The 23,476-nt window shown below is 43.5% G+C and overlaps 1 protein-coding gene across 1 annotated transcript; it reads right to left on the bottom strand.

The window, feature by feature from the left end:
• Positions 1-313: 313 nt before the first annotated feature.
• Positions 314-18,803, bottom strand: SORD (sorbitol dehydrogenase). The gene is made up of 9 exons (XM_081965177.1): positions 18,649-18,803; positions 14,818-14,851; positions 12,231-12,395; positions 10,825-10,984; positions 6,659-6,777; positions 5,664-5,729; positions 3,372-3,547; positions 2,532-2,653; positions 314-700 (listed from the first exon to the last, which is right to left on the bottom strand). The coding sequence occupies exons 1-9, from the start codon at positions 18,721-18,723 to the stop codon at positions 535-537; spliced, it is 1,083 nt and encodes a 360-aa protein (XP_081821303.1). The 5' UTR covers positions 18,724-18,803; the 3' UTR covers positions 314-534.
• Positions 18,804-23,476: the final 4,673 nt, after the last annotated feature.

Genomic DNA, 23,476 nt, shown 5'->3' with positions numbered 1-23,476 from the left:
TTCATACTAACTCCAGCAGGAACTTCTGAACTGATGGGAAAAGTGTGTAGTAGCTTCAAAGTCTGCAAGAAGTGGCTCGGAACAATCACGAAGGACAGTGGTTTCAAATTCTGAATGGCTCCTGATGCACCAAACACATCCATGTTTACCCAATGAGAAGGCCACGTTGGAACCTTCAGTCCTGAGGTCTCAGACTGGGAAGTCCTGCCCTCCCCCCCATGCCTTTCAGACCCAGAGAGCTGCATTGTGCTGAAAATTAAACACGGAGGTCCTAATTTTACAGTTCTGCGCTGGTTCCAATGACACATTTGACTTGTAATGACAGAGGTCATTTATTCATTCCAACTTGAAGGTCTCCTTTTAGGTTCAAGTTTCTAAATAATTTGCATAACATTTGTTTCCTTGACGAGGGCTCTACATTATCATCGGTTTAAGGCTATGATTCACTATGTTTACATTTTCTTCTCCGAGGACTTAATCCTCCCTAACAGGAAAGTAGAATGGGATGCAATGACTTGGATTATTTTATGTCTTTTAGGGATTCTGATTGTTTGGGTCACATTTCAGCATAATTTTTATCCCGATCCCTTTCTTGGTTGCCTCGAATGCTTCCATTGCCTTTTCCAAAGGAAAACGGTGGGTCACCAATGGTTGAACATTGATTTTCTTCGATGCAAGCATCGCGATCGCCATGGGCCACCTGCGAAGAAAGCAAAAGACCAAAAAGGGAATTGCACACATACCCAGATTTTGAATGGCAGATTGTGGCAAGGATGATGATATTATTATTGTTGTTGTTGCTGCTGCTACTACTACTACTACTACTAGCCAATAACCTGGGTATTTATTTATAGGGGAGAAATGTCGAGACCAAACGTAATTTCTAATGTTGGATTTTCCCCCTTACCAGAGGGAGCCCCCTCGTGGAGTACTACGAAGCTGTTATCATGGCATCTCCACTGTGCTGTACAGCAGAAGCCATTTTACAGCAGTACAGTAGACGCCATTTTAAGGCACAACAAACTGTATTTTAGTAGAACACACACCTCGAGGGGCATTAGGGGTGTCTTACCCCCACAGTATTTTTCTCCAGTGAGTAGGTTTGGAGTACCGTGTGTGTGTGTGTGTGTGTGTGTGTGTGTGTGTGTGTGTGTGTGTGTGTGTCTATAAAGAGAGAGAGAGATTATTAATATTAATAGAAAGAGCAACATGTTCAAAATCCATATAGACAGTGTGTTGTCTGGTTACAATTCTTTTGAGTAATATTCATCATGGAGACAATACTAGTATTCTCTAATAGTAATCTCCTCGTGACAGTGCTTTTCCCTTATAATATTAATTGTTAATACTAACCAAAATTAATAAAAATTGATACGTTACAGTAATCAACCCTAATCATAAAAATTAATCTTTCTCTTGTAATTTTAGGAGTTCTAACTCCTGGTTCTCTGAGTTAACCATCAATAAAACAGATCCCAGGTTTATTGGGAGAGATTTCCAAGACCCATCAAAGAGCAGAGATGATCTCACCTTCTAAACACAAATATACAGGCGCAACCGTTCATTTAGTTCAAAGTTACAACAGCACGGAAAAAAGTGAGGTATGATCGTTTTTCACACTTACGACCACTGCCATATCCCAACAATCACCTGAGCAAAATTCAGACACTTGGCAACTGACTCACAGTTATGACGGTTGCAGTGTCTGGTAATCATGGGATCAACTTTTTATAAACTTTTGACAAGCAAAGTCAAAGTCAAGCAAAGTTTCACTTAACAGCCGTGTCACTATCTGAAGCACTTAACAACTCTGGCAACAAAATGGTCGCGAAATGGGGCAAAACTCACTGAACAACTGTCTCACTTAACAACAGAAATTTTGGTCCCAACTGCGATCGTAAGTCGAGGATTACACGCAATTGTATTCTGTTAAAACCAAACGAATCAGGAAATTTCAGAGTGTTACAACTGAAAACTCAGTATGATGTATTGGAATGTATTTAAATTACCTCAATGAAATGAATTAAATTTGTATTTAAATGATATTTAAGATTTTTTCTCTCCCTCTCTTTTTAATCCTGTTCAAGGTATTCGACGTTTGCACAATAGCGCTTAGGTTAAGCACCAAACATTCTGTACCTAAATTATAATCTGTATTGTACAATATTTTCTATCCATTTCAAAATCCTCCACACCCTCTTGATAAAAGCCAGACAGAATGGGTTACTGTATTTTTTTAGCCACACCATTTTTTGACGACAAAACAAAATAGCTGCTACACAATGAAAGCCTATTTTTCTTCCGTACGAGGCACAGGGAACAAACGTATCAGATTTCAAGAACTTTCTAAGATGGACGTTTTGTTCTGTTTTAATTTTTTAAAAAAAACAGTTGATCAAAGAACAATTCACAGTTCTCGATTCAGTGTCCAAGATCAATACAACCATCATTCCACCCACCCACCCCAACGTGGCCAAATATGAGGACAATACATCTCTATTTGCTCCTCTAGACCCATGACGAATACTTACGTGTTGCAGTATCTAAATATTCCACGGATGTCCACCTCACGCACCGCGGCATTCACGATGGGCAAGGTGACCATTTCTGGGCCCAGACCCACCAAAACTAAAGTCCCACCAGAACGGGTTGCCTGAGAAGAAATAAGGAGTGCAGAGAAGAGCAACAAAGAGGATTAGGGGACTGAAGGTCTAAAACGTATGAAGAACGGTTGCTGGAACTGGGAAGGTCTAGTTTGATGACAAAAAAGACTAGGGGAGGCATGATAGCAGTCTTCCGATATCTCAGGGGATGCCACAAAAAAGAGGGAGTCAAGCTATTCTGCAAAGCACCAGCAATGGGTGGAAACTAATCAAGGAGAGAAGCAACTTAAAACTAAGGAGGAATTTCCTAACAGTTAGAACAATTAATCAGTGGAACAGAAGTTGCCTCCAGAAGTTGTGAATTCTCTTTAGAAGAATCCAAGAAGATCTCCAAGGCCCCTTCCAACTCTGTTATTCTGCTATGGTAGAGGGAAAGATAGTCCTGGCATGTTGGCTTCTGGAGAATTTGGAAATGAACCTGGATCTCCTTAGAATAGAATAACAGAGTTGGAAGGGACCTTGGAGGTCTTCTAGTCCAACCCCCTGCCTAGGCAGGAAACCCTACACCACTTCAGACAAATGGTTATCCAACTTCTTCTTAAAAACCTCCAGTTGTTGGAGCAGCTGCAAATTCTGGAGGCAAGTCATTCCACTGGTTAATTGTTCTAAATATCAATTTGCTCTAGAATCTCCCTCTCTTCTCTTCAACTGCCCACAATTGAGAGACGGAAGATTGTTCCCGATGCCTTTAAGCTATGAAACACTTACATAGATTCCAGTCTGGATGCAGGATTCGGCCCCAGTGCATTCCAAAGTAATGTCAGGCATACAACCCAACAAGGTTTCCACCTTACTGGCCATCTCCTCGGGGCTCTGCCCCTTGACCGGGATGGTGAAATCAGCCCCGATTTCTTTCGCTTTTTCAAGGCGGGGAGCAGACAAATCTATAGGCAAAGAAAGCAAAACTTCATAGCCATCATTTAAAAAAAAAACACCACCCAAAAGCACCAATTAATTTAATTATTATCTGAGAGAAGTGGCGCCTCTTGGTATGACCACATCAAGTGAAGCACGCGATCACCGAACCGGTTGTTAAACGGGTTGGATCTCACCACTGGGCAAAACTCATTTAACCAATGTCTCGCTTAACAACGGTAAATCTGGGCCCCATTGTGGCTGTAGGTCGAGGACTACTTATAATGGACTATGTCATACTGCATTTTGGGGAAGGGGGACACCAGGGTTTTACTACTCCCTCAACGGGATCCTATCCTCTCCCACATCGTTTAAGGGTCGTTTCATCAAGCCCTTAAGGGAGGGGTCCTCAAACTAAGGCCCAGGGGCTGGATACGGCCCGCCGAAGCCAATAATCCACCCCGCGTGAGAACACAAGGCTGCCCTACCCACGTCGCCCCATCTAGCCGCCGGCCCCTACCCACCTTCTGGAGACCTCAGGAGGCCAAAAACAGGTCCGTTTTTGGACTCCAGAGAGAGAGAGAGAGAGAGAGAGAGAGAGAGAGAGAGATGGGTGACGGGAAGGGAGGGGGAGTGAAAGACAGACAAATAGAAGTCCATCACAGCCCCTCCCAAAGCCGCCAGATCTCTTCACTCATCTGCTTTCCACCCCCAGGAGCATAACAAATTAAAGTTTAATTTGTGTGCATTGTTTAATAGACTACTATACTGGCCACGCATGCCTGCCCAGTCATGTGACCACTTAGCCACGCCCACCGAGCTGCTCTGCCCCCCCCCAAACAGTCTGAGGGACCATGAATTGGCCCCGTTTAAAAAGTTTAAAGACCCCTGCCTTAAGGCAACAGAACTTGAGCTGCATCAACAGCGTAAGGACATAAGGGGAAGGCTTTTGAATGACGCTTGTATCTCAGAGTTAATTTAGCGTGACTTTTGGCAGCCGTTTCTCTGTTAGCCTTTATGATTTGAAAGAACAGAATCTCTCCCGTTGATTATTTGTTCCTACCTTGGATATGTTTGACCAACGTCAGAGAGCAACTGCATTCCAAGCTATTCTATTTACACTCGTATTTCCTACAAACACGAATCTGTAGCAAGTAGCAAGCAAAGCCATCGACAAATAAAAAAAATTTTATCCCAGGACTACACAACATTTTCAAAGCAAATGTTGATTGGCCTGGGAAGGCCAGGCTCCAGAATTATGCACAAGTAAAACAAAGGTCACATTAGGTGGGAATGCAACATGGCCTGGAACTGGCTGACCAGCTCAGCCCGCTGAGCCTCCAGGCGCCGGTAGCTGCCCTTGCACTCCCAAAGGTCTTCCCTCTGCTTGGAAAGCCTATGCTCGTAGTCCTCAGTGAGGTGCTTCTGCTGAGCCTCCTTCACGGTCAGATCCAATTCGATCTGAACTCTTTCTCATGGTGGCTGCTTAGCTCCAGCAACTGCTTCCTGTTGGGGCCCTAAGGAGCCAGGGGGAGCACGTGAGGAGTGGGTGGGAAGGGAGGGGCGAGTAGAGGCTGGCAAGGTGCCCCTTGACGTGAGTGACATCGCGTTGGCCACGCCTATCTAGTCACATGACCACCTAGCCATGCCCACCCAGCCCGTCATTAGCATATTAGCGGTCCGCGGGAGGTCCGAAAGGTTGGTGAATCCTATCCCAGAGAAGAATATTCAAGGTCTCCAAGTATATAGTGGGATCTAACCGATCTCTGATGATCTCTAAACCCAGAGCTAGATCAGATGGTTTATATTTGGATGAGAAATCCATCAAGAAATCTCTGAGTGGCGATTTTGATTGGGAAAACCATAAACACGTTCCAGAAGATGGCACGAAGACTCTACAAACTCATACTAGACTTATATTGAACGGCCGTTCTTCATGATCGATGCAAAAGACACCATTAAGATTTAGAAGGAAAAAAATTGGCGCTCGCTCGATTTGCCTCTTGTCTTGAATAATGTTTCATCCTTTGTCCCATTTAACAGCTCTGAATTTACCCAAGCAACACGAGTCCTTTATCGCGTGTGAACTTGGAAAGCTGAACTGCAAACGCACAGAAAATAAATCAGATTGCAAATTGATCTTACCGCTAATCACCACTTGCGCTGCTCCCATCGCCTTAGCAATAATCAAAGTCACGAGCCCAATGGGTCCTAAGAAGAGAGAGGGGACACCGAAACGAAGTCTGGTTATTTATTGCGCAGAGTTTGATGGCCAACGGCCACTTCTAAGGAACTTCTTCCTTTTTTAAACAATAAAACTATTGTTCTGACCACGGCTTCCCAAGAGCATGAAGGAAACTCCTGGTCCCGACAAAAAAAACCTTTTATTAGTGAATTCTGCTCATTCACATCCAGCCAAGTCTTTCAAGGGAGGATTTACAGTTACAGACTTTATCTGGCTTGGAGAGCTGCCAGGCCGATATCTGCAAAACTTGGGAAGGAGTCTTGGAGAGTCATGAACCAATGAAGTGAATTGTCTCCTGCAAACTCCACTCCCCTTTCGCTCCTCTTTTCTTTCCTCTGGGAGGGGCCTTTCATCGTTCACCTGTGGCCTTACTCCCAAGTCGACCCTTGTTCTTCAGCTGTTCCCTTCCTCTGGCAACTCTGTGCACACTGGGAACAGGCTCCAGATGTTCTTCTGCCTCACTGATGTCTGACTCCGAAGGCAGCTGATAACTGGCATACGGCCCTGGCCCCCTCTCTGCCTCTGACACAGAGCTCTCATCAGAGTCTTCCCCAGATTCCAGGACTGGCCCATGTTCCTCCCCAACCTCCTCACTGTACGAATCTGCTCCCAGGTGTGCTGACCGCTAGCGGGCCACAACAACTACATTATAAAAAGAGCACCGGTGGGAAACAATGAAAGTGCCACAGTAAAGATGGTCTTGTGCTTTATTTTTAAAAAAGCAGTGACAGAATCACAGGTGAACCTTTTGGGAAGAGAAATGTGGATGCCACATTCGAAGTGGCCTTCAATTGAGACAATGGAAGCGTTTTTTTGTCTGGGAAGACACATCCATTGGGACTAATATAATACATCCGTTTTGGAAAAATCAAAGAAATGCCAAAGTCTTCCATACCAGCACCACAAATGAAGACTTTGCTACCCAGTGTCACCTCGGCTCTTCTACAGGCATGAATTGCAACTGAAAGGGGTTCAACAAGAGCGCCTTCTTCAAAGGTGACATTGTCTGGAAGTCTGCAAGAAGACGAAACAGACCAAAGAACTTCCATTAGTGTGTGTAAAGTAGAAACCAAAGTTCCCCAAATCTCCAAAGCATCAACATTAAAAACCTAAGAACAATGGCTTAACATAAATTAAGCACAAACCCAAGATGCTACAGTCACTTGTTACCTAGCTAGTTAATTGGCATTCCTTGAAATTCTCATCTAGACCCACCACCAAGTGATAATGGATATTTGGGGAATAAATATCTCGGCATATCTGGATGCTCCAACACAGTTGGAAAGAACAGGTAAGGAAAGGTTGATCCCGTCTTTTTAATCATTTATTTTAGGGGTCTCCAAACTTGGCCACTTTAAGACTTGTGGACTTCAACTCCCAGAATTCCCCAGCTGGCTGAGGAATTCTGGGAGTTGAAGTCCACGGGTCTTAAAGTGGCCAAGTTTGGAGACCCCTGATCTGGATAATTCATTAAAACGTTGTGTAATATTGACTCCAAAACGTATCCCTGTTGGACCCACCGTGTTCGTGTGTGTGAGAAATATATATTCTAGTTTAGACTCCTTTGGGAAGGAGGGCTCCTGATTTATTTTATTCTTTATATCTTTTTATTCTAATTTGGATTGTTTTTAGCGCTTTTGAACTTTTTATTATATCGTAAGCCACACAAAGTCGCTGTACTAAAATTCTGACACGGAAATTTAACTAATATAATACAATAATATGATATATGACATAATTATAATTTATTATATATGATATGTAATTATAATATAATAATATAATATAGTAATGCAATGCAATGATATAATATAATGTAATGTAATATATGACATGATATGATATGACATGACATGATATATGATATAATAAGATGTAATGTAATGTAATGTATGACATGATATGACATGACATGATGATATATAGTATAGTATAGTCCCGAGTCCCTTTTGGGAGAGGGGGCGGTCTATAAGTATGAATAAAAGTAAAGTAAAAGTAAAAGTATAGTATAGTATGGTATGGTATGGTATGGTATGGTATGGTATGGTATGATATGATATGATATGATATAATATAGAATAGAATAGAATAGAATAGAATAGAATAGAATAGAATAGAATAGAATAGAATCCTATCCAATCCAATCCAATCTAATCTAATCTAATCAATATAATATATAATTAATATAATATATAATTAATATAATATATATAATTAATATAATATAATATTTTTTCTAGGTAAGCATGTCAAAGGCCATTGAGTCACAGTCCTTCATCCCGTAACTGTTTAGTAACCTCTGCTGCAAAAGGATGAATTTCAGGGCAATCGTTTAATCCTTCTGGAACTGACATATACAATGACTTCTTCAAAACTCTCCACCGCAAGAGATTTTCTGCAAACAAATGATGTGGAGCAAGACGGTTACTTCCTTTATTTCAAAGCGGCAGTTAATCTTGCTGGCATTATCGTGCTTTTAGATCAGCCAACTGCCTGCAGGCGTTGCTGTTGCATGCTCACCCGTTCTGGTATTTTAAGAGGAGCCTTAATCTTTAGCGCAGACTCCGGCGTCTAAAAAGAGGAACACACAACTCCCAGCCTCTTAGCTACAGATGGGGAAAGTCCTCTTTTACCTGCTACAGGACTTTGGAGGCCAGAAAATAAAATTCTAGACCTGGGATGGGGAACCAAAGGTGGCACATGGAGCCGTTTGTCAGGGCACGTCAGCCATTGCCCTGTCAGCTGGCCAGCACATATGCCAGCTGCCTTCAGCCTTCTTTTGAGGCCATTTTTCACCCTCCGGAGGCTCCAGAGGCTTTATAGGAGCCTGGGGAGGGAGAAAAAAAACATGCCAAAAATGTGGGGGGGAGCGCTGATCATGCACGCATGCACACCGGGGTCACGCATTGCATTATGGGTGTGGCACGCCCCCACGCATGACCCCCCCCTTGCGCTCACCCCACTTTTGGCACGCGAGCCAAAAAAAGGTTTGTCATCATTGTTGTAGACAATATGGGAGGGGGGGGAAACATTCCAGGAATTATTAAAATATACAAAGAATTCCAAAATGATTCCAAGTTCAAAAAAAAATTCCAAAATGATTACAACTTTCAAAGAATTACTAACAACTGCAGAGGAAAAGGGTTAACGGTGGACAGGGGAGGCGTAATATTATACTCTCCTGTTTTGCCTCTCGCAGAATTGTAACAGTGCATTTTTGAGGGGTTTCTTTGAGGGGTGCTCTCTGAGCATCCTTGTTTTCTTACAGACGTTTCATTACCCAACTAGGCAACACCATCAGTCTGATGTTACCTAGTTAGGGTAATGAAACGTCTGCCAGAAAACAAGCCCGCTCAGAGGGCACCAGGGAGCCCTCATTTCAACCCTGAGCTACAAATATTCTCCTTTAATAGGAGTTTCTTTGTTTGATCATTACTAATCTCTCTATTACATCTGAAACTTATCCATACAGATTGTCCTAAGCATCGGAGCAGAAGACTGAGTTAGCTCTACCGGTTGATTGGCTGTGGTCAGAATTATTTTCGTGAACTCAAACGCTCCTTAATGGATGAGTGTTGTTTTCTAATTGTTCGCATTAATCAATGTGCCATGTCCAGGGTCATTGTGGGATATAGCAGCCATATAAATCATTACAATAAATAAATTTGGTAATCATGTTTAAGTTCTCCATTACCCTGCAGAACTAAACAAGTATTTTACTTCCATTGTTAAAGGTAAAGGTTTCCTCCTCGCACATGCGTGCTGGTCATTCCCAACTCTAGGGCACGGTGCTCATCTCCATTTCAAAGCCAAAGAGCCAGCGCTGTCCGAAGACGTCTCCATGGTCATGTGGCCGGCATGACTCAATGCCAAAGGCGCACGGAACGCTGTTACCTTCCCACCAACGGTGGTTCCTATTTTTCTACTTACATTTGTTACGTGCTTTCGAACTGCTAGGTTGGCAGAAGCTGGGACAAGTAATGAGAACTCACTCGGTTACGTGGTGCTAGGGATTCGAACCGCCGAACTGCCAACCTTTCTGACCGACTAGCTCAACGTCTTAGCCACTGAGCCACCGTGTCCCTGTTAACTTCCCGTGCTAGTTAATCCCTAAATTTTACAGCCCGCTGGTTTTAAACACTTTAGAAATATGCATAAAAAACTACTATCATGTGATTAAATTATTATTTTTTTCTTTCCAGATCACTGAAATGGTCTAGGGTGGGGAAAAACAACAGTGATTTGAGCAGAAAATTGGAATAGTACTATGTCAATCCATTAGAGAAAGGAAGGACTGTGATTTTTTAAAAAAAATTGCTTTGCTTGTAAAGATCTGAGAGTCATTCTCTGACCATGAGCTAATTCTTTGGTTTTGAATGTTAAAGATTCCCAGTTTATGTACGGTTGTGTTGTGATTTAGGGTGATTTAGGGTTTCAATTCAACTAAACAAAGATGATTAGGGGACTGGAGACTAAAACATATGAAGAACGGTTGCAGGAACTAGGTATGTGTAGCTTAAGAGAAAGAAGGACTAGGGGAGACATGATAGCAGTGTTTCAATATCTCAGGGGTTGCCACAAAGAAGAGGGAGTCAAGCTATTCTCCAAGGCACCTGAGGACAGAACAAGAAGCAATGGGTGGAAACTAACCAAGGAGAGAAGCAACTTAGAACTGAGGAGAAATTTCCTGACAGTTAGAACAATTAATCAGTGGAACAGCTTGCATCCAGAAGTTGTGAATGCCCCAACACTGGAAGTCTTTAAGAAGATGTTGGATAGCCATCTGTCTCTAACGGTATAGGGTTTCCTGCCTAGGCAGGGGGTTGGACTAGAAGACCTCAAAGGTCCCTTCCAACTCTACTATTGTATTGTATTGTATTGTAATTTCAATTAGGTGGTTGAGATTCTGCCTGCTTGTAATCCAAGTTGCACATTTGGGGAACTGCACGCTGCTCAAAGACGATTAAACCCAGGAAAAACACTGCATCATCGTTTTTCAGATTGGTTAGCTCCGTGACATGGTTTCCCGCACCCCCCCACCCCCAAAGCATTGCAACTGACTTGTAGCAAAAGTTGGCATCGTGCTTGTAATATCGGCACAGGTTCCCATCGTCTGGAGGGGTTGCACAGAAGAAGAGGGTCGGTGAGAGGTTGTAACGTCCGATCTTGCAGAATTCGTCGACTTCTCGCGGAACGCCAGGCTCAATAGCAACCCGATCACCTGCGAGACCCCAAGGATGTAGGAAGGGGAGAAAGCAGGAAAGAAAAATGACCCACTAAAGAGATTTGTGTATCTAGAAGGCCCATTCACACCATTTAACTCTAAACAGATACTCCGAAGTACTAAGTATTAATCCATATATATAAAAATGTGTGTTTGTGTGTGTGTGTGGTCCAGGATAACTCTGAAACACTTTGAGCAATTTCAACCAAACTTGGTACACAGATGACTTACTCTGTGGAAACAAATACTAAGGGGGTAAGGCACTCCTAACACCCGGGGGGGGGGGTGTTCTGTTAAGATACAGCCTGTTGTGCCTTAAAATGGCTTCTACTGTACTGCCGTAAAATGGCTTCTATTGTGCAGCGCAGTGGAGTTGCCATGGTAACGGCTCCAAAGTACTCCACGAGAGGGCTCCCTTTGGTAAGGGGGGAAAATCCAACATTAGAAATGATGTTTGATCCGGACATTTTCCCCTTATAAATAAATACCAGGGGAAAATTGGGTTATTGGCTAGTATTAAATATTTATCACCCAAAAGCTGATGAAACCTACAAGCCCCCGAGCATTTCTTGTATTCATTAGAGCAGCCCAGTCATATTACGACATTCAAGCTGAGGTAAGAATCAAATGACAGGAATTTGCCTACTCAGAAGACGATGAGATATAATTTAAAAACTTCTGGATTTGCTGGGGCCCACGAAATCATGTTGTTCTAGCGTTAAGTTCCCCTTCAGCTCCAAGCCGATAAGGCAGATCTTTGAAAATCTGGACTCTGTGAAGATCTGACACATTTTACACAAAGGACGTTGAGAGACAGATAGAAGACAGGTAGATCTACGGCATTAATGGCAGTTTCTACAAATCTTGTCTACAAATCATGGTTGCCCAATTTTTTTTAAGTCAAAGGCCAAATAATACTTTGTGGTTTGATCATTTGGGAGCTTAGGGACAGAAGGAGAGATTGTAGAGAAAGGGACAAGAAAGAGCCAGGTACAGCCATCTCAGAAAATAAATAAATCTGCCCAAAATAAAATAAAAAACATTGTTTTTCTTGATTCCACTATTTTTCCCCAGCTGATTTCAGTCCTAAAACCAACAATCCGATTGTGTTTGTCCCAAAATAGTAGCCATTGAGATGGGAGCTGAAGCTCCCTACCTCCAGCTGTTTATACATGCTGTTAACCCTTACTCATCAGCTACTAAGTAGAAAGATGGAGGCGACTTGGGAACAGCTTCAGCTCACCTTTCTTTAACTTGGTTACTGAAGATCCTACTTTAACAACGGTTCCTGATGCTTCGTGGCCCAGAACCATTGGAGACTTCACCACAAAATTTCCAATTCGCCCATGTTGCCAGTAGTGGACGTCAGACCCACATATTCCCACGGAGTGCATTTTCAAAAGCACTTCTGTTGCAAAAAGAGATAAACCAGAGTGTGAAATCATATTTGATAACCCTTATTATGTACACTATAAAGAAGGGCCGGCTTTAGAAGCAACAGAAACGTGATTAATTAGCTCATCTAAAACCCCTTAAGTAAATATGGATCCATACATTGCTATGATTGACATGCCCTATTTATGTAAATGAGATTAAAAATTGAAGCACTGAAACCCCAAAGAACAACACAGGTAGTCTTCGATTTAGACAGCAATGAAACCTGCAAGTCGCGAGGTTGCAAAATGGGTCGATCACATGATTGATTCAATTTTATGACCGTTTAGAGCAGTCACTCATTAAGAAACTAATGGTTTGCTATGAACAGTTTTGATGCCCTTTTGCAGTGTTGGGACCATCCAAATAACAGAATAAAATACTTGGAATGGACCTTGGAGGTCTTCTAGTCCAACCTCCTGCTCAGGCAGGAAACCCTACACCACTTCAGACAAATGGTTATCCAACATCTTCTTAAAGACTCCCAGTGTTGGGGCATTCACAACTTCTAGAGGCAAGTTGTTCCATTGATTATATTAATTTTTTCTCACTGTCAGGAAATTCCTGCTTAGTTCTAAGTTGCTTCTCTCCTTGATTAGTTTCCACTTATTGCCTTTTGTCCTGCTCTCTGGTGCTTTGGAGAATAGCTGGACTCCCTCTTCTTTGGGGCAGCCCCTGAGATATTGCAACACTGCTCTCATGTCTCCCCGAGTCCTTCTTTTCATTAAATCTCAAGAGTCTATGGAAAAATTGAGTCTGGATCTGACCCAGTTCCAAGATAACAGCAAAAGGGTGACATATTTACAAAGCTATCTGAATATATCTTAATAAATTAAGAAACTGTTGACTGTTCCCGTCCCCCGTCTTGACAGAACATTTCAGAGATAGAATTATCAGACCCAATCAAATACATGGCCTAGATATTTTTTCGAGTTATCTATCAAGTCAAGCCCTAAAATCCACCTGTGTCCTATTTCTTCCAGAATTGCTGACTCAAACCCTGGGGCCATTCCAATTTACCACACACTGATTCATGGTGGGCCTAGGGACACAATCAAGGAAATTGGAAAGCCCATGGTGTACAAGAGTCACACCAGAACGCGGTTTTGCAATCGCTGTGCCAGGACTGATAACTTCAGGCCATACTTTGTCGGCTCACACCGATGTAAGCTCCTTCAGGCAAGTGGCTTCCTGGCTGAACTTTTTATCCGGTTCTTTGGTGTCCAGAGGTGGGGCCCTTTTATCACAATGATAAAAGAAACATATAGGTAGAGTTGAAGACCTAAGATGACCCTGATGGACATATGAAGGTGCTGTTGCCCAGGGCCTAGGCAAAAGGAACTGGGGCGTGAGGGGAGGTGTTAAATCCAGAACATCCAGGTAACATCTGGAAGGAGCTCAGACAAACACATCCCTAACTGGCTGGACTACAACAAGGGGGAGGAGTTGCAAGATTTTGTTGTTAAAGAAAGACTATCTTCTCCTCCTCCTCCTCATTCTTCTTTTATTCTTCTTCTTCTCCTCTTCCATATTCTTTTTTTCTTCTCATTCTTTTCTTCTTCTTCTTCTTCTCCTCCTCCTTTTTTCCTCCTCCTCACTTATCTTTTTCTTCTCCTCCTCGTTCTCTTCTTCTTCTTCTTCTTCTTCTTCTACTACTACTACTACTACTACTACTACTACTACTACTACTACGTCTTCTTCTTCTTCTCCTCCTCCTCCTCCTCCTCCTCCTCCTCCTCCTCCTCCTCCTCCTCCTCCTCCTCCTCCTCCTCCTCCTCCTCCTCTTTTACCACTTTGGGTATCCAGAGAAATACAAGTTCTGTTTTTGGCATTTCTGGTGGCCTCAACCATTGTTATTGAAGGCTGTCATAGGCTGCCTTTCATGTTGTCCCTTCCTCTTCTTCTGAGTGTTCTTGTCGCGTGTTCTTTGGCCTTCTCTTTTTCTGTATGCTTTGTATGGCATAGAATCCCAAGCCATTCATACCACTAAAAGGAAACTATTTGTAGCTCAGGGTTGAAATGAGATCTTGGTGCTCTCTCCGAGATGGGTTATTTTCTTTGAGACATTTCATTGCTAGCACTGATAATGTTACCCAGTTTGCGTAATGAAACATCTGCAAAGAAAGAAAAAAAACCCACCCCAGGTCGGGGAAGCCCTCAAATGCTTCATATTTTTACATTTTACTGAACAATATTTACACTGCAGGATGCCTAATAATGCATAAACCAGGGGGAAAGATAAAATCTGGCAAATAAATGAGACCGGTTTAGTAACAACTGTGCTCTGGAATGCGACCTTCACCATCCAAAGCTACTCATTGCCTTCCTTCAACATGCCCATTGCCAGCTGAGAATGAAGTGCTAATATTCCAAAAAGTGAATAATCTACAACTTACCATTAGGACCAGGTTCAGGAACTGGTCGGTTTTCCTGAAAGAAAGAAAAAAAGAAAGAAATTTAGGGAAGATTCCGTTTTACACGAAACCTTAAGGCTGCTCATACGAAAATTTAATCAGCTACTCTGCCCTGGGAATTCCTTGCCAATTCAAGGATCAACGGTTGTGAAGAATTTGCTTCTCGTTCTACAATTAAACAAGGCTTTTTTTTCCAGGATCTCACCTGGAGGAATTAGTTAAAAAGTATAAACCATACACAGTAATTTGTATCCTCCTGTTAACATTTTAATTGAATAATTTGATAGGACACATGAAGAAATACAGGTAGTGACACATTTTATTTTCCTGGGCTCCAAGATCACCACAGATGGGGATTAAAAGAAATTAAAAGACACTTGCTCCTGGGGAGGAAAGCTATGGCAAATCTAGACAGCATATTAAAAAGCAGAGACATCACCCTGCCAACAAAAGTGCGTATAGTCAAGGCTATGGTTTTCCCAATTGCAATGGATGGCTGTGAAAGTTGGACCATAAGGAAGGTTGAGCGCCAAAGAATGGAGGCCTTTGAACTCTGGTGCTGGAGAAGACTCCTGCGAGTCCCTTGGACTGCAAAGCGATCCAACCGGTCAGTTCTAGAGGAGATCAACCTTGACTGCCCTTTAGAAGGCCAGATCCTGAAGATGAAACTCGAATACTTTGGCCACCTGATGAGAAGGAAGGACTCCCTGGAGAAGAGCCTCATGCTGGGAACAATGGAGGGCAAAAGAAGAAGGGGACGACAGAGAATGAGGTGGCTGGATGGAGTCACTGAAGCAGTGGACATGAGCTTAAATGGACTCCAGAGGATGGTAGAGGACAGGAAGGCCTGGAGGAACGTTGTCCATGGGGTTGCAATGGACACGCCTTAGCAAATAATAACATAAGGGGGAGTTATGTTGGACATAAAAGGGCTTCCTTTGCAACTGTTTCTTCTTTCATATTAAAAATTTAAAAGTATCAGTAAGAATTGCTGGTGTGTAGAAAGATTGGATTACAAAGGTAATTCCATAAAGGATTTAAGAGTGTGCAATTATAAATAGAGCACCAGACTAGTGTCATGGTTAAGGGAGATTGTAAATTCTTGTCCTGCCTTACAGGAAGCCAGCTGGACAGCCTTAGGCCAGTCATTTTCTCTGAACCCTAGGAAAAAGGCAATGGCAAACGATTTCTGAAAAGCCTTACCAAAAAAACTGCAGGGATTTATCCAGGAAGTGTTGAGAATTAGACACGATTGAATGGGGGGGGAGGGGATAAACGCAAATAAGACAGAATAATAGAGTAACAAGAGTTGGATCTTGGAGGTCTTCTAGTGCAACTTGCTGCTTAGGCAGGAAATCCTACACCACTTCAGACAAATGGATATCCAATCTCTTCTTAAAAATTTCCAGCGTTGGAGCATTCACAACTTCTGGAGGCAAGTTGTTCCACTAATTAATTATTTTAACTGTCAGGAATCTTCTCCTTAGTTCTAGGTTGCTTCTCTCCTTGATACGTTTCCACCCGTTGCTTCTTGTCCTGCCCTCAGGTGCTTTGGAGAATAGCTTGACTCCCTCTTCTTTGTGGCAACCCCACAAATATTGGAAGACTGCTATCATGTCACCCCTAGTCCTTCTTTCCAGTTCTTTTTCTAAGACAAAAAAAATGCTGTCTTATTTCATGTCCTGCTCTTCCCTTGCTTGCCAACAACTTAAAATTTCGATTTGTATTCTCCATCAAGGGTGGAGGTGCACAATTGGCCTTGGTTTGTTTTCCTTTCCTTCTTTTTGAGTTTGCAGCTTTAAATCCTTGGAAAAATTCTAAATAATTTATAACCGTGGAGGGCAGAGGATAAGAAAAGTCCAAACAAAAATGGGAAAAGATTTCAACCATTTTTCAAATCACTTTTGATGGTGCATCACTTTCTTTATTTTAAAAAAAATGCTTAGCAGAAACAGTGCCATATAATCTCTTTGCCTAATTCAACCATGACTGAAATTGGATTCCCCGCTATTTCTATAGACACAAACCTCCAAGCACCGCTTAGAGACAAATTACATTTTAAATCCTCAGAGGAAAATAAAGCCTGATAGGAGCATTATTTAAAGATAGCAACTTTGTACTCACTGGGGAAAGGTGAGATAATATATCTTAAACCGTTGTGTGGCCATAAAATACTTAAGTCTCTTTAATGATTAGCTTGTGAGTCTTGATTCTGGAATCAGATAAATGTTACAAGAGGAGAAGAACTCAATAACCAAACCATATAATAGTGGCAAATTCCCCCCCCCTTTTTTTTTTTGCTTCCTCTTAAAAATGGTAATTTGGGAGGGGGGGTTTCCAAAGAATTTTGACACCTCACTCTTTTGTTGATAAGCCCCTCCCTTTTCAACATAAAACACGCAATGTTTTATGTAGTAGGAATTTACAAACGCAATTTCTTTTTATGGTGTTTTGGCAAACATTTGCTTTCGGTAAACCAGACACACACAGGATGTATTCTTTCAATGAAGCCAAAGTGTCAGTTGTCTACTTCTCATATGATGTCAAATGGCAACCTTGGGGGGGTGATGGCTTTGTAGTTTGTAGGGGCAACCTCAAATGAGAAACTATGTTTAAGCCAACCGTGGTTTAGCACCATGTAGGAAACAGATCACCGCCCTAAAATCATTAATAATGGGCCTTTTCCTCCCCTACTGATTAATCTGGTTTAGAACCCAGGAACATCTAATCTTCTGAAGGACAGAGCGGTTCAGTAAGAGCCTTTTGCACAGGGGGTGGACAGGTGAAGGGGAAAGCCTGTGGAGGGGGGAAATATTGTTGGTGGTTTATTTTAAAACTGCCTTTTAATGAAAGGAAAAAGAAAAGGAGAGGAAAGGAAAAGAGGAAAGGGAAGGGAAAAGAAGGGAAAGGAGAGGAGAGGGAAGGGGAGGGGAGGGGAAAGAGAAGGGAAAAGAAAGGGAAGGGAAGGAGGAAAGGGAAGGAAGAAGAAGGGAAAGGAAATGGGAAAAGTGGAAGGGAAGGAAAAAGAAGGGAAAGGGAAAGAGGAAAGGGAAGGGAAAAGAAGGGAAAGGAAAGGAGAGGAGAGGGAAGGAAAGGGGGAAAGGGGAGTGAAGGGAAGAGAGAGAAAGAAAAAAGAAGGAAGAAAGGAAGAGAGAGAGGAAGAAAGAGAGAAAGAAAAAAGAAGGAAGGAAGAAAGAAAAAGAAAGAAAGAGAGAGAGAGAGAAAGAGAGAGAGAGAGAGAGAGAGAGAAAGAAAGAAAGAAAGAGAGAGAGAGAGAGAGAGAGAGAGAGAGAGAGAGAGAGAGAGAGAGAGAGAGAGAGAGAGAGAGAGAGAGAGAGAGAGAGAGAGAGAGAGAGAAGTGACATTGACAACCAGTCGGTCAATTCCAATAACAACCGCTTTTTCCCTTTTGCTGGCTCTCTCGCATGAAACGAGGGTCTCCTAACCCCAAATCTCCCAGATACCCCTTGGCTAAAAGCCCCGAGCCCTGGCTGACCCAGGGGGGACTTCGCCAGAGACCCCCAAGAGAAGGCAACCCCGCCCCCAGCTTCCCGTCGCCCAGATCCCTGGGAATTGGGTCTGGGGTCTGCCCCGTAGTCCCGTAGCCCACGAAGCGACGGCCTCTCCTCCGGGCCAATGGGGGCTGCCCGAAGCCCACCCACCCACCACCCACCCCCGAGCGCCAGGCCGGCTTCCCCTCTGCAATGTCATTCCCAGGGAGGGGAGGGCTCCTCTCCGGAACGGCAGCTTCTGCAAGCAGGCGCCCGCCCGCCCTTCCCTCCCGTGGGGCCCGGGGAGACGGAGCCGCCCTACCAGGCACAGCTCGCCAGCTGCCCGCACCACCACGGCCAAGTTGGCCGCCTCCACGGCCTCGCCCCGCGCCGCCATCGCCCCGGCTGCTTCTCCGTCTCGGCCGGGAACTTTATCCCGCCGGCCGGGGCTGCATTCAGCGCGGGGAGGAGGAGGGGGGGGCTCGGACTCTGCCCTGGCAGGGTCCCAAGGCGGCGGGGGGGAGCGTTAAGCCCTCCCGGAGAGAGCAAAGACCGTCCTCCCAACGCTGTGGGGAGGGTTGTTTGTCAACAAAAGCCGGGAGGGGGAAGGAGGAAGAGTGGGGGAAGAAGACGATGAAGAAGAGGGGGAGGGGAAAGAAGACGATCAAGAGCAGGGGGAGGGGGAAGATGTAGAAGAGGGGGAGGAGGAGACGAAGAGTAGAGGGTGGGAAGACGAGGAGAAGACAATGAGGGGGAGGGGGAAGAGGAGAAGACAATGAAGGGGGAGGGGAAGAAGGCGATGAAGAGGAGGGGGGAAGATGAAGAAGGAGGTGAGTAGGGGACGGGGAAGAGGAGGAGGAGAAGGCAATGAAGGGGGGAGAGGGAAGGAGACGAGGGGGAGGAGAAGACAATGAGGATGAAGAAGACGATGAAGAGGAGGGGGGAAGATGAAGAAGAAGAGGAGGAGAGTAGGGGGTAGTTCGGAGAACCGGCAAATATCACCTCTGGCTGGCCCCAGAGTGGGGTGGGAATGGAGATTTTGCAGGATCCTTCCCCTTCCACCAAGCCACGCCCACTGAGCCACACCAAGCCACACCCACAGAACCGGTAGTAAAAAAATTCGAATTTCACCACTGAGTCAAAAGTGTCCGGACTACGTACTGAAGTCATTGGGTTTGGATTAGTTCAATCTTGCTGTTGTGACTTGGGAACAATGGCTGAGGGGGTGGATCCGTCCAATGTATTAATCAAACCATCCTGAATCAAATCAGTATAATCCAGTATGGAAATCAGGCTACTGTGCCCCAAGGCCCAAATGGGGAACGTCAGTGGCCATTCTATCACCCGTTTCTCCTAATTTCTGAAGGCCAACAGGGCATGCTCCATCCGTCTGCTCCCCCACGCCAAACTTGTCCTGCAGGCTGCAACTGCTAGCCATCGATGCTGACCCTCGGTGTCAATCAAATTCCCCCTAGGTTCTAATTTGAATCAACCTGTTAAGTATTGTTGGACAGATGGGAAATGGTCCATCCAGTTGCCTTAGTTAGCTTCAAAGCTTCAATTCTTCTGTTTCTCCCCTTCACCCCCCAATTAAAAAGGATACCTGGGTTGACCTGAGCATCTTCCATGTTCACACAATCCTCTGTGAATCCTGGCCAAATTCTAATAAATCTTTCAAGAGAAACCTGCCAGTTTCTCTTCATTTCCACCGTTGGGTAATTGTTCAGCCACACTGTGATTAGTGACATTTTGGGGCAGAGATTTACATCTTTCTTTTTAACTGCAAAGGTTTCCATCATTGTCTAAGCAACCGTCAAATGCCAAAGGCAGTGATATATGTGTGTCTATGTAGGTATGTAGGTGTGTATGTTGTATAATAGGTACAATTTGTACACAATTCGCACTGTGGAATTTAAGGCATGGCTTCACATTATAAAATGGAGCCTATTCTTCAGCATTCTTTTTTTTATATAGTGATTTATTAAGCATTGCAATTAAATGGGTTGAGCAAAAACAGCTACATCCTTATCTCCTAAAAACTAAAACCGCCAGAGATGGCTGCCTTATGGTCTCCTAAAAGAAACAAATGTAGGGAGCACTTGTGGGCAATCCCAAGTCCTTTCCTTGACCAGAAAGTAATTTTGGAGGATAACAGAGTAACAGAATTGGAAGGGACTTTGTAAGTCATCTAGTCCAACCCTCAACTCAAGCCGGTGTTGTCATCAATTCGGATCTGAGCCTGATGCCGATGAAGCCAATGATGGACACCAGACACGAAGCGTAGGTTTTCCGGTTGTTTTTTTATTGGGGTACTCCAAGGAAAAGGGTTCTTGGTCAAGAGGCCAAAAAACCAAGAACAAAGAATTAAGAAAGCTTTATACATTTTCACTAAAGGAAAAGGCGGGACAAGAGATAACAAGAAATATCATCTAATAAACATTAGGGTAATAATTCTACAATTTGTTCCATTGGTCTCTAGCTGTCACTATTTCTGAGCCTTGGCTAATGAATGGCCCAGGGGTTATCTAATACGCATTTCATTTGCTGCAAGCCATCCCTAACTTTTAGCTGAGGTCTTCAAGTTGTCTAATTACCCATAATTGCTACAAACTTCACACATGCATATTTCCTGTTGATAAGCATTCTTGGTTCTTGCCAGACACAATTACAGTCTTCCTGATTTACTTTCAAGTGTGTGCCATGACCTTGCTTTAGCCTCACAGCATCCCTCTAGATCCAGGATGGCAAACTTTGGTCTAAAAAAAACGGCCTGAAAATGGCCCGAAAAATGGCCAAAACCCAAGTCGTTATTCAGGCTGTTTTCCGGCTGGTTTGGGGTGGTTTTTCGGATTGGAGTGTTCCGGTTTGGGGATTCTGGGCCAAAAAGATTCACCATCACTGCCCTGGAAGTCCAGTCTCTTCTTGAAAGCTTCCAGTGATGAAGAGCTGGTCTACTCACTCATCCTTCAATCCACCCCAGTTGTTGGCTCTTGTTTTTAGTAGCGTCATTTCTTCTCTGGAACTCCTTTTGCAGCCATCTTACTCTCATGCTTAGACATTTTATTATCCATAACAGCTTCTTAATTGCGCTCTCTCTCTCTCTCTCTCTCTCTCTCTCTCTCTCTCTCTCTCTCTCTCTCTCTTTCAGTCTTGAGTAACCGGTCAACTTTTACCTAATTCTTTTGCTTCTGCGTTCAAATGCCCTGCGTTTATACCTTGGTTAGTCACCTTCTATAACGGCCTGTTTTGCTTCGTTCTTTTATTGCCATTGCAGGTGGCAAGATAATAACGTTGCTTATTTGGAGCAAACACATTCATCTTTTCAGAATTCTTTTCTTCCTCTTTTATTGACCAAGACGTCACCCTTGCAAATAAATTTGCATGCGGCTTTCTATGGAAGAGAACATTTTCCTTTCAATATTTCCTGTTGTTGGGAGAAATGTCCTTCCGGGTTCAGTTTCCAAGTGGGGGAAAAGACACTGGAAACATGGAGGCTGCTTGGAAAGATGGTTTAATGGCAGACAGGACCACATGGTTTGAGCTCATGCTTCAAGATGTTGGGTGAAGAAGAAAAAGGGCCAAGATGCTGAAAGTCCCTTGTTTTATACCCTCTCTGGCCTTTGATCTTGATCTTGTATTCCAGTTGTTTGTCATACTCCCCATGATGGGGCCATGCAGGGGCAACATTCTCGGCTGTGCTTCGAGTCCAAGTTTGGTTCCCTTGTTGGCTGATGTACTTATCTTTGTTATGTAGAATAGACTGCCCCAGGCCTTTAATGACCCATTGACAAAGGTTGGGGACTACTAAGAGTGAGTCTGTTTCCTGCCTAAAAACGTGTTTCTCCATTTCTTATCCAGGGAAATATAATATTCTCCCTTTTTAATATTTTCCTAGGATATTTCAATCTTGTAGGAGAGGGATGGGTGCTAACTTCCTACACTGTAATGTTAATCATTTATATATTGACCACTTTCAACCGAAGATCTTATAAACCACACTTTGTAGAATAGTCCAAGCTAGGACATATTCGTTCACCTTCAGCTTCTTTTAATAAAAAACAGACCTTATTCTCTAATTACCCAATATGCCAAAAATTGCAATACTACGTCTCTCCCAATCAATGAAAAGATTGCTTTGGAAGATGGATGGATTAATAAAAGATTACAAGGTTGAAGAGTTTTGTGTTGGTGTCTTTCCTTAAATTTGAAAGGAGAGTCCTCGACGTACGATCACAACTGAGCCCAAAATTTCTGTTGCTAAGCGAGACGTATACTAAGTGAGTTTTGCTCCATTTTACGACCTTTCTTGCCACAGTTGTTAAGCGAATCACCGGAGTTATTAAGTTAGTAACACTGTTGTACGTCAAGGATTATCAGGAGTAAAATAGTCATTTGTGCTCAGATTTAAACTTTGAGACACTCTCAAAAATCTCAGGGCCAAGATTGCAAGTTGCAGCCATAGCACCTTAACCCAAATTTGTTTCAAAATTAACTTAGTTCCCACCGATAGAGGAGCCAAAGCTGAAAAACTCTGTTGTCCACACAGAAATGATGTGGTTATTGGAAACACACTGGGTGATGTTTGTGCTTTGTGACAGAGACCAGCATGGATAAACGTTAAGCCTTGCAGCATGCTTGCAAGCAGTTGGAATCTTTTCTTTCAGTTTCTAATTAACTGAAGGTTAGCATCGTAACCAACGTGTGTTTAACTGTGGTTAATCTTCAAAGACTTCCTTCCCAAGGTGAAATATTCCAAAAAAAGTAAAGTGGTTCTGACCGAGGCTTCTCAAGAGCATGAAGCCAACTCCTGGTCCCCACAAAAACCCCTTTTATTAATTGACTGTGAATTCTGCTCATTCACATCCAGCAAAGTCTTTCAAGGGAGGATTTACAGTCACAGACCTTATCTGGCTTGGAGAGCTGCCAGGCCGATATCTGCAAAACTTGGGAAGGAGTCTTGGAGAGTCACGAGCCAATTAACCAATTAATCGAACTCATTGTCTTCTGCAAACTCCACTCCCCTTTCGCTCCTCTTTTCTTTCCTCTGGGAGGGGCCATTCATCGTCCACCTGTGGCCTTATTCCAGTGGTGGGATTCAAATAATTTAACAATCAGTTCTCTGCCCTAACAACCAGCTGGGTAGGTGGAGC

This window comes from Natrix helvetica, assembly GCF_964273705.1.
Source record: "Natrix helvetica genome assembly, chromosome: 12".
NCBI lineage: Eukaryota > Metazoa > Chordata > Lepidosauria > Squamata > Natricidae > Natrix > Natrix helvetica.
This window is presented reverse-complemented; position numbering and strand designations above follow the sequence as displayed.